Source organism: Melanostigma gelatinosum, assembly GCF_949748355.1.
Source record: "Melanostigma gelatinosum genome assembly, chromosome: 23".
Lineage (NCBI taxonomy): Eukaryota > Metazoa > Chordata > Actinopteri > Perciformes > Zoarcidae > Melanostigma > Melanostigma gelatinosum.
Window position 1 is genome coordinate 15276105 of NC_136656.1, and position 12694 is coordinate 15288798.

The following is a 12694-nucleotide window of genomic DNA, read 5'->3' on the forward strand; positions in this document are numbered from 1 at the left end:
ACACACTGACAAGGATTATTAGCAAAAAATGATTTTCATAAACTACACAGATTATGTTTAGGGCACATAATGGAAACCCAGTGATGCAGCCATCATTAAAGTGTGCTGGTGATGACCCTGACCTCTTTCTGCTCTCCCTCACTGTGAATCACGGTTCTCTTCACCACCCTGGAGACTGTGTCTCCGTCCTCAATCTGCACTGTCTCCTGGTGTGAGCCCTCAATGGTCACTTCCTGTGTCTCCATGCCGTCTGCTGACACATATTTATGAATCACCTTCCGAGTGATCTGGTGGACGAAACAGGGAGGGAATCACTTTGCTGTAACAACTGTAAACTGGTAAACATCTTTCATCATGCAGGCCAAGGAATAGCACTGTGATTATAAGTGTGATGCTGGATATGCGGGACATGTTTGAATGAAAGCTTACTTTCTTAACGACCATGTTGCCATGCTCATCTGTGTACTTCTCCTCTGTGACAGTGTGTGGGGGGATATCTGGTAGGTTATCCGCCTGTAAAAAGACAAAACACATACCATCAGTTCATATGTTAGTGCGCAGAGGGGAGGAACCAACTGATATAAAGTACATGACTAACACCACCCCATCTATTTTAAAGCCCCTATGGGTGTAACTTTGATGCAACTGTAGAATCATTCAATCATTCTGATCATTCTAGCATAGATTTGTTTTGTTTTTTGTAAAAAAAAAAGATATATATGTTTAAATTTGTCAAAAGTGGTTTCTCACATTGCTGCCTTCCAGTCTCTGTATTGACACTGTATTGACCACTAGGGCACTACCAAAGTCACAAAACATTGTACACATTGGGGCTTTCATTTCTACAACAGAAAAAAAGAAAATGACATAGACATGAAAAAATGTAAAACATAAACGAAAGCAGCTGAGTGTGCAGACACAAATGAACAAAAACACCCTAAATGTCGTTTAAAGGCCCCTTTCTACAAATTGTACTTTTTGCATTGCAGAATGCAACTTTTGTGCCAAGCAAGTAAGCGACATTCAGTATGATATAATTAACGTGAGTCAAGTATAAAAAAACACCAACAAGCACTAAAGCGCTGCTTCCCACAAACCCTGCACCACTGGGGCTGCACAGCTGCAGCAGCTGATGCTCGTTTACCTGAATGATAACTCTGCGTCGGACCACCCTGGTGGTCAGCACCTCCTCCTCTGAGCTATCAGAAGACAGCAACCCTAGTTCCTCTGCTATCGCCTGGGAGAGCGCACACAACCAGCATGGGTCAATGTATCAGGTCTACACAGTGTTACTACAGCACACTGCTGCAGACAGCAGCTGTTCCTTCTTTTCTCTGAACCTCACTTTTTATGATTCGCTTGCCAAAAAGGTTCATGTACAGACAAATGGAATGAAAAAATGTATGGCTGTAGTGATGTGTTGTGTGAGATGTGAGATGAAGAGAAGGCACAGTTCTACAAAAAACATTCAAATGAATTAAACGTGCAAGGATGGGAACCAGTGCGCGAAATACAGGATGTCTCAGACCCCTTGAGATCTATCCCCCCAAAAAATATCCAATTTGGGGAAAATGTCTCATTTAAATTGGGTGATAATTATTTCATCTTGATCTATATTGTGAAGGTTTTTTGCATTTAAAAACAATAATAGATGATAAGCAGAACAGTGCCACAGAGAGTAATACTGGTACCAGATATACTTCAGAAACCTATACACTATAGGCCGTTGTTAGATTCTGGGCTATTTAAACTTCGCAGTCCTGCTACTCCCTTCCATGTTTAGAGTCAACTATTATCTGATTAAAAGTTATCTGAGTATAAACTTCACATCATGGTCTGAGCAGGTGGCGACACAACATTATCCATTGAAAACCTGAAGAGTGATTTTTTCCTCTCCAATCCACAGGCTGTTGTCCAACCCTATAGCTTTTGCCTGTACTGCCAAGCTTATAGTATATCTGATTGTGGGTCAGGTCACAAGTTGGAATTTACTTAGAGATAATTGAGGGTAATGGATTGGTTCCAGCTCTCAGCTTTGCGGGTGCAGGCTGGGTTTGCACAACTCTGGACGGGAGGCAAAAAACCTCCCCGGAGGTAGACCCCTATGCAGTTAGCCAACATGACTATCCCAGTGTGCTGCTTTTTGTGTTTACTTAGAGTCAGACAAGCGCTTGAAATTCCACATGTAAAAATTATTTGAAAAGCTTTAGGAGGCTTGTGCATCCATTGTTTGTTTTTTAATCCTTGTTACCCCAAATCTCTACAATGGACTTGGCAAGTGCAACGTTAGCATGACCCATAGAGTCACAACAATAACATTTATGGGAAATATGCCAGGGAACAATATACTGTTATTTTCCATTCCTTTAAACTTTGAAGTATGTGTGGCTGAAGAACATTACTCTAATTTTCAAATGGCACAGCAATAGACCCTCTGATTGTCAAATGTGTATTTTCGTACCCTGATGGTAACAACAGCAAGCAGAAATCAAAGGATGCAAACAGGTGCAAGTGTGAATGCAGAATTATATATTATAAATGAAGTTCTGTTTATCAGCTTGTAAATGTCACCAATGCCGACTTAAAAATTAGGAATTGCAAATACATCACACCACCAATGGCAACAGCTTTTTCACCTACTGATGACACAGAATCATCACATTGTTAATTTTTTGTTATTTCCTTGAAAGTGTAGGCACTCATGCACACAAAAGCACTCATCAGCCTCATTAAGGTTAAGTGCCAATTTGCGTAGTTTATCTTCTGAGTCTTGACTGCAGCACCACAGCAACAAGTCTGGCCTGGCTAGAAAAAAGCAAGTGCAGCACTCTGCTCATGCTCAACACCAACCCCTTACCCTTCCCAGGAAGTCATCATCATCGTAATACCCTGCCTGGTCTCTGGAAGGCAGCTCCTCACACAACGGGAGGTTGTCATCTGTTTGACACTCCCGTGAACCATCCGAATCACAAGCAAATTCACTGAGACTTTCACTGCTAGAAGAGAAGCGCTTGTAATCTTCCACTTGGAGGAAAGGGTGAGCAGTGTACTGAGGGCTTCCTTTCAGGAAGCCATCAGAGCTACTCCCAGGCATTGGGGACAGGGGTTCAGAAATATGATAGGTAATCTCATGTTCCAGTTTCACTTCTTCTGGTTCAGAGAAGTCAGAGAAGGCTTGTCTGCACTCGAAGAACTCCACATCTGAGTCAGAGTGCTGTGGAGATTCCAATCTTTTACTGAGTTCCCTTGGTACGACCTTTGGATCCTCTGATTGAAATTCAGAGAGGACTCTGTTAAAGTCTGGTAAAAATTCCAAGTCTTTAGAACTTTCAGACTCTCCTTTGGTGGTGGCATCAGTCACAATCTGAGCTGAAATTGAGTCACTGAACACTGGGTACACTGGACTCAAATCATTCAAAGAGGCTTGGCTGTATTGAGAAACTCTCAGTGTTTGGTGTCCTGAAAATACGGCTTCATAATCTGGTGGTACCAAAAACCGAGTTGACATGGGTGAAAGAAGCTCACTGGGCTGTGCTTTGTTACGGGAGAACTTCCACTCTGGGTGCCCATGTGATAAGCCCAACTTTAAACATGATGTATTCTCAGATGCAGGTAGAATTGGAGTAACAGTTCTGTGGGTTGTGAATGAGTTTGGGTCATACACCACAACATCTGTTTGAAACTGTGTTTCCTCTGGTGTCTGAGCAGGAGCCTGCAAGGGAATATGATCTAAATAAGTTTAAAAAAATTGAAAATCTGTGTACATGTTAGTATGCACCATTAAAATGACCTCAACATTTCACCAGGTTAGCATCACTGTGCAATGATTATTTTCCATACAGCCAATATCTCATTTACGTTTAGGACACTATTGTGAAGCCATGGCATGCCACTTTAAAAGGAGATCAGACAAATAGATAAGAACTGAAGGACATTTCGTACTAATTCCAGACGCATTTGATGCAACTGCACACCATCCTGTTATTAGTTCATCAAAGCAGTTATTTGCTTTATCCAAGTGACATGTTAATGAATTTGTCCAAAACAAAAGGGAGTATTTGCTTGCTTGTCATGCTCTCAGTCTTACCCTTTGTGAGACTGTCTTCATCTTTAATTCTCCAGAACCGATGTGTAGGATCTTTGCCTCCTTTCTTTTTGCATCTTGAACTGGTGATGGTTTCACAAGAAAGTCTTTCTGGAAGTCTTCCTCACAAACCGTGGTTTGTAAAGTTGAGATACTTTCAGCTTCATATCCACGCTGCATCCTTTCGTATGACAAAACTTCTGATTGCAGTCCTGTCATTTTTTGACAGTTAGGATTGACATTTGTCTCACTACTTTGAATTAATAATGATGACTCCGCCAATGGCCCTTTGTTTGGTAATAATGAAGACTGACCAGGTAATAAATAAGACGTCACATGACTCAAAAGTTCAGTACCTTCACAACAAAAACCTAATTCCTCCTCTGACTCCACAGTTTGAGGGCTCAGTGGCCTTGGGCTATCATCAATCCAGCAATCAATAGGTAGAGCAACAAACTCAGAGTCTGATGACAGAGACACAGGTGAAGATGATCTATCAACATGGGTAGCATCCATAAAATAAGAAGACAATATTCTCATAAAATCTGGTACTGGTGAGTCAGGCAATAGGTGACTGAACTCATTGACAGATGAAATGGATTCACGTGAAGATGGTCTATCATTGTCTCTTGATGACGTGACCATAAGCTCGCGCTCTGAATCTGAACCAATTGATTCAGGTGATGATGACCTATGTGTAGGCTTGTACTCCAATGATACTGTAAACTGAGGGATGGGAGAGTCTGGAGAAAGTGACCTGTTCTCATTGAACTCAGGCATTGATTCTGGAGATGATGCTCTTTTGTCAGCCATGGACAACCAGGATCCAAGCAACATTGGTCTGTATTCAGGCAGTGACTGAGACGACAAAGCCCTTCCTCTCTCATTCTCATACTCTGATGGTGCACATACTGGAGATGATGGCCTACATTCTGAAAACTGAGATTCCAAATTTCCGAATGCGACATAATCTATATCTGATGGTAAATTTTCAGGCGAACATGATGCTGATCTCAGGAACGATACACATTCTGGCATTGCTGTTGTAAATTCAGGTAAGGGGGAATCTGGGGAGAGTGGTCTAAACTCACTGACTGATGTTACAGATTCTGGTGATGCTCTTGATTCTACCACCATGACTGAACTGGGGGATATGGGTTTAAAGTCTATCAAAGATTCTGGTGAATAGCATAGATCATCATCCTCTGTGGGAGATACTGATACTACCACCCAACCACCATCAGACTCATTTTGTGCCTCAGGGACAGGTATTTTAAATGTATACTTAGCCTGTCTGTATGGAGCTGCCCCTGACAACACAATGTGTTCAATCACTGGTAGAGATGACTCTGAAACAGGTCCATCAGATATGACTTGTACACTTGAAGTGCAAAGATAGCCATCATCAGCTTTGGCTGTGTCTGTTGAAGTAAATTTATAGGTTTCCTCAAAAGGTGTTTTTTTGACATCATGCTCATTTTTATCTTTTACTTTAGTATCTTGATCATCATCTTGACAACTCCTCTCATGTTCTATTGTGTTGGCAATTAATTGCATGAATCCTGTTTTACTGCTGAAAGTTTCTCCCTCGTACTGAGGATCATGTGCTTGAGAAATTAGCTTCCACAGCTCTGCATCATGAATTAGATTATATTTAGCTAAGATTACCGCTGATTCCTCAGGTAAGGTAGGTGCCATTGTTGTTGATAAAACAGTGCTATTGATGGTTGCATCATTGGCAGTTGGAACTTTTAATTCAGGTATTGATGATTTGGTTGGCAAGAGTAATTCTTCCTTATCTGATTCAAAATACTTTTGTGATGACCTTTCATCTGCACCAAACAGGTCTAAAGATTGTGACAAATCATCTGAACCTGAAAATTCAGTGGGTGATATATCTCTCACAGTCATATTTTCTACAAATGTCTTTGTAAAATCAGGTATTGGCGATTCAGATGGCAGGGGTTTACGTTCATCATCTGATCTCTCTGAATGAGGTGATAGTGGTCTCATGTCAGTGACTTCTGTGTCGTATGAAGTCAAAGTATAGTCTACATCTGACAATATTGAATCTCGGAAAGAACGCCTGGTGTGTGTTACTTCTGCTGTAGTCTTGAGAACATTTTGTGTAAACCAAGGAAGGGGTGGGTCTGGAGAAAACCTCTTGTGTTCATCAAGTGATTGAGTAGATTCTGGAGACACTGATCGTATGTTTCCAAGTAACGTCAATGCCACACTAGACAAGGGTTTGTATTCTGGTATCGCTTCAACCGATTGTGGCCTCTCTTGTATTTCTGATCCTACTGATTTGGGAGAATTTGGTCTATCATCTACACCATAATTCAAAGACATTAATAACTCACTCAAAGCATACTCAATATCTGATTCAGAGGATTCAGTGGAGGGTGATCTACAGCCAGCAATCCCAATAACACGGTCAGGCACAACTGGCCTGTATTCAGGTATGGGTGAGTCTGGTGGTAGAGCCTGGTATTCATCTCCAGATGATCCTGAGCCTGGTGAAGAGGGTCTGATGTCATAAACGAATGATTCAATACTTAAAACAATGTATTCCACATCTGAACAGGTTGACTCAGGGGATGCTGACTTATGTCCATAAATATGTGATATGGCGGACTCTTGTAGTGCCTGTGTAAATTCAGGAATGGGTGAGTCTGGCGAAAGAGGTCTAAATTCATCGTTGGATGCCCTTGAACCAGGAGATGTGGCTCTGTCCTCAAAAAGCCAAGGCATACTCAAATCTGTTTCTAAATCCTCATCTGAATATACTGATTCAAGTGAAGTGGCTCTATATCTTACTCCCAACACAGTGGGTACACTCATGGTGTACTGTGGTAGGGGAGAGTCAGGAGACAAACATCTAAGATCAGAGTCAGACACCCCTGATTGACAGGATTCTGCTCTGTTCTCAAAATCACACATCTGTGAAATCAAAGGACAATATTCGACTTCTGAAGACTCTGATTCAGGTGACCATGAACTGTAAGCATCGAACTCAGGATCAGTCTCTAGCAAAGCCTGACTGAAGTCAGGTACAGGGGAATCAGGTGAAAGTCTTCTGTATTTACTCAGAGATGCCAAGGACTCAGGAGAAGATCGATCTTCCAGGACAATTGGGAAAGATGACTCAATTTCCTCATCAAAGTCGGACAACACCGATTCAGGTGAACAAGACCTTAACTCCATATGTGATATGGCGGACTCTTGTAGTGCCTGTGTAAATTCAGGAATGGGTGAGTCTGGTGAAAGAGGTCTAAATTCATCATTGGATGCCCTTGAACCAGGAGATGTGGCTCTGTCCTCAAAAAGCCAAGGGATACTCAAATCTTTTTCTAAATCCTCATCTGAATATACTGATTCAAGTGAAGTGGCTCGATATCTTACTGCTAACACAGTGTGTACACTCATGGTGTACTGAGGTAGGGGAGAGTCGGGAGACAAAAATCTAAGATCAGAGTCAGACACCCCTGATTGACAGGATTCTGCTCTGTCCTCAAAATCAAACATCTGTGAAATCAAAGGACAATATTCGAGTTCTGAAGACTCTGATTCAGGTGACCATGACCTGTAAGCATTGAACTCAGGATCAGTCTCTAGCAAAGCCTGACTGAAATCAGGTACAGGGGAATCAGGTGAAAGTCTTCTGTATTTACTCAGAGATGCCAAGGACTCAGGGGAAGATCGATCTTCCAGGACAATTGGGAAAGATGACTCAATTTCCTCATCAAAGTCGGACAACACTGATTCAGGTGAACAAGACCGTAACTCCATATGTGATATGGCGGACTCTTGTAGTGCCTGTGTAAATTCAGGAATGGGTGAGTCTGGCGAAAGAGGTCTAAATTCATCGTTGGATGCCCTTGAACCAGGAGATGTGGCTCTGTCCTCAAAAAGCCAAGGGATACTCAAATCTGTTTCTAAATCCTCATCTGAATATACTGATTCAAGTGAAGTGGCTCTATATCTTACTCCCAACACAGTGGGTACACTCATGGTGTACTGTGGTAGGGGAGAGTAAGGAGAAAAACATCTAAGATCAGAGTCAGACACCCCTGATTGACAGGATTCTGCTCTGTTCTCAAAATCAAACATCTGTGAAATCAAAGGACAATATTCGAGTTCTGAAGACTCTGATTCAGGTGACCATGACCTGTAAGCATTGAACTCAGGATCAGTCTCTAGCAAAGCCTGACTGAAATCAGGTACAGGGGAATCAGGTGAAAGTCTTCTGTATTTACTCAGAGATGCCAAGGACTCAGGGGAAGATCGATCTTCCAGGACAATTGGGAAAGATGACTCAATTTCCTCATCAAAGTCGGACAACACTGATTCAGGTGAACAAGACCGTAACTCCATATGTGATATGGCGGACTCTTGTAGTGCCTGTGTAAATTCAGGAATGGGTGAGTCTGGCGAAAGAGGTCTAAATTCATCGTTGGATGCCCTTGAACCAGGAGATGTGGCTCTGTCCTCAAAAAGCCAAGGGATACTCAAATCTGTTTCTAAATCCTCATCTGAATATACTGATTCAAGTGAAGTGGCTCTATATCTTACTCCCAACACAGTGGGTACACTCATGGTGTACTGTGGTAGGGGAGAGTAAGGAGAAAAACATCTAAGATCAGAGTCAGACACCCCTGATTGACAGGATTCTGCTCTGTTCTCAAAATCAAACATCTGTGAAATCAAAGGACAATATTCGAGTTCTGAAGACTCTGATTCAGGTGACCATGACCTGTAAGCATTGAACTCAGGATCAGTCTCTAGCAAAGCCTGACTGAAATCAGGTACAGGGGAATCAGGTGAAAGTCTTCTGTATTTACTCAGAGATGCCAAGGACTCAGGGGAAGATCGATCTTCCAGGACAATTGGGAAAGATGACTCAATTTCCTCATCAAAGTCGGACAACACTGATTCAGGTGAACAAGACCGTAACTCCATATGTGATATGGCGGACTCTTGTAGTGCCTGTGTAAATTCAGGAATGGGTGAGTCTGGCGAAAGAGGTCTAAATTCATCGTTGGATGCCCTTGAACCAGGAGATGTGGCTCTGTCCTCAAAAAGCCAAGGGATACTCAAATCTGTTTCTAAATCCTCATCTGAATATACTGATTCAAGTGAAGTGGCTCGATATCTTACTGCTAACACAGTGTGTACACTCATGGTGTACTGAGGTAGGGGAGAGTCGGGAGACAAAAATCTAAGATCAGAGTCAGACACCCCTGATTGACAGGATTCTGCACTGTCCTCAAAATCAAACATCTGTGAAATCAAAGGACAATATTCGAGTTCTGAAGACTCTGATTCAGGTGACCATGACCTGTAAGCATTGAACTCAGGATCAGTCTCTAGCAAAGCCTGACTGAAATCAGGTACAGGGGAATCAGGTGAAAGTCTTCTGTATTTACTCAGAGATGCCAAGGACTCAGGGGAAGATCGATCTTCCAGGACAATTGGGAAAGATGACTCAATTTCCTCATCAAAGTCGGACAACACTGATTCAGGTGAACAAGACCGTAACTCCATATGTGATATGGCGGACTCTTGTAGTGCCTGTGTAAATTCAGGAATGGGTGAGTCTGGCGAAAGAGGTCTAAATTCATCGTTGGATGCCCTTGAACCAGGAGATGTGGCTCTGTCCTCAAAAAGCCAAGGGATACTCAAATCTGTTTCTAAATCCTCATCTGAATATACTGATTCAAGTGAAGTGGCTCGATATCTTACTGCTAACACAGTGTGTACACTCATGGTGTACTGAGGTAGGGGAGAGTCGGGAGACAAAAATCTAAGATCAGAGTCAGACACCCCTGATTGACAGGATTCTGCGCTGTCCTCAAAATCAAACATCTGTGAAATCAAAGGACAATATTCGAGTTCTGAAGACTCTGATTCAGGTGACCATGACCTGTAAGCATTGAACTCAGGATCAGTCTCTAGCAAAGCCTGACTGAAATCAGGTACAGGGGAATCAGGTGAAAGTCTTCTGTATTTACTCAGAGATGCCAAGGACCCAGGAGAAGATCGATCTTCCAGGACAATTGGGAAAGATGACTCAATTTCCTCATCAAAGTCGGACAACACTGATTCAGGTGAACAAGACCGTAACTCCATATGTGATATGGCGGACTCTTGTAGTGCCTGTGTAAATTCAGGAATGGGTGAGTCTGGCGAAAGAGGTCTAAATTCATCGTTGGATGCCCTTGAACCAGGAGATGTGGCTCTGTCCTCAAAAAGCCAAGGGATACTCAAATCTGTTTCTAAATCCTCATCTGAATATACTGATTCAAGTGAAGTGGCTCTATATCTTACTCCCAACACAGTGGGTACACTCATGGTGTACTGTGGTAGGGGAGAGTAAGGAGACAAACATCTAAGATCAGAGTCAGACACCCCTGATTGACAGGATTCTGCTCTGTTCTCAAAATCAAACATCTGTGAAATCAATGGACAATATTCGAGTTCTGAAGACTCTGATTCAGGTGACCATGACCTGTAAGCATTGAACTCAGGATCAGTCTCTAGCAAAGCCTGACTGAAATCAGGTACAGGGGAATCAGGTGAAAGTCTTCTGTATTTACTCAGAGATGGCAAGGACTCAGGGGAAGATCGATCTTCCAGGACAATTGGGAAAGATGACTCAATTTCCTCATCAAAGTCGGACAACACTGATTCAGGTGAACAAGACCGTAACTCCATATGTGATATGGCGGACTCTTGTAGTGCCTGCGTAAATTCAGGAATGGGTGAGTCTGGCGAAAGAGGTCTAAATTCATCGTTGGATGCCCTTGAACCAGGAGATCTGGCTCTGTCCTCAAAAAGCCAAGGGATACTCAAATCTGTTTCTAAATCCTCATCTGAATATACTGATTCAAGTGAAGTGGCTCTATATCTTACTCCCAACACAGTGGGTACACTCATGGTGTACTGTGGTAGGGGAGAGTCGGGAGACAAAAATCTAAGATCAGAGTCAGACACCCCTGATTGACAGGATTCTGCTCTGTCCTCAAAATCAAACATCTGTGAAATCAAAGGACAATATTCGAGTTCTGAAGACTCTGATTCAGGTGACCATGACCTGTAAGCATTGAACTCAGGATCAGTCTCTAGCAAAGCCTGACTGAAATCAGGTACAGGGGAATCAGGTGAAAGTCTTCTGTATTTACTCAGAGATGCCAAGGACTCAGGAGAAGATCGATCTTCCAGGACAATTGGGAAAGATGACTCAATTTCCTCATCAAAGTCGGACAACACTGATTCAGGTGAACAAGACCTTAACTCCATATGTGATATGGCGGACTCTTGTAGTGCCTGTGTAAATTCAGGAATGGGTGAGTCTGGCGAAAGAGCTGTGTAATCATTCAGAGAGCCAGTTGATTCAGGAGAGGATGATCTGAAATTTGACATTAACATCAGTGAGAAAGGCCTATACTCTGATTCAGAATCAGGTGTCAGAAGTCTCTCCTTTAGCTCTAGTTCTAATGACTCTGGAGACTCTGGTCTATCTTCAGTACCAGGTTGGGAATTAGATAAAGGTCCATACTCAACATCTGATGTATCTGATTCAGGGCATGCTGACCTAAACCCACCAAACAACGGAAAACATTTGACTCTTGCCATGAATTGAGGTACAGGTGTATCCGGAGACAGGGCCCGTCGCTCTTCTGATTTAGGAGATGATGACCTCGACTCAGTAATTAAAGCAGCATCAAATTGCTCAAGTTCTGTATCTGACATCGGTTTGGAAGACGGTGCCCTGGGATTTTCCAGTGGAGATTCAAAAAGCGAGAAAGAAGGTTGGGGAATTCGTGAATCTGGACACAAAGGTCTATACTCATCTACAGAGTTTCCTGTCTCCTGCAAATCAGGCCTCAGAACACTCAGTAACATCAGGCCCTTGGGGGAGGAAGATTTATATTCTGCCCCAAGACCAGGTGACATTGCCCTACCTGTCTCTCTTGCATGTGAATCAAGGGGAATGTAGTTTTTACTTGTCTCCTCATATTCAAACACTCTACTTACAAAGGCTTCTCCTACATAATGTGGGTCATGTAGTTGACATATCAGCTGGTTTGGTCTAATTGTTGCACCAGTCTTTTCCGATTGCTTTTCTTCAAGCATGGAAACAGCTGATTCAGTTATCAGTGCCCCAGGTGATAAAGGCCTGTAGTCTGACACTGGGCTCTCTTCCTTCTCAATCTTTGTTTGCATTGTTTGTAGAACATCTGCATCAGAGGAATCTACAATGTCCAATTTCCCACCACCCTCTAACTCTCCCTCTTTCACACCTGAATCGTCCAGGACATACTCAATTCTTGTTCCAGCATACTCAAATACACCGGTTTTACTGCAAAAAGTCTCCCCAACAAAGTGAGGATCATGTATTTGAGAATTAAGCTTCCAAAGTTCAGCATCATAAACAAGTCTATATACTGGTACCCTTATTGCTTTAAGAGGTACAATTTGACTACTACCACCAAATGGTCTCCCTGTGGTCTCCAATACTTGTGATTCCGGTGTGCCAGATATCTGTTCGCAAATACTTGAATGTGTATGTTCGACTTCAGAAACCACAGACATAGGAGAGGATGA

The 12694-nt window shown here is 42.5% G+C and overlaps 1 protein-coding gene across 1 annotated transcript in view; it reads right to left on the reverse strand.

The window, feature by feature from the left end:
- Positions 1–12694, reverse strand: part of ank2b (ankyrin 2b, neuronal) — a 90023-nt gene that overhangs the window by 3018 nt on the left and 74311 nt on the right. Inside the window, 3 exon segments of the mRNA XM_079295340.1 lie at positions 123–287; positions 430–513; positions 1145–1237. Of these exon segments, the coding sequence (XP_079151466.1) occupies positions 123–287; positions 430–513; positions 1145–1237 (342 nt within the window).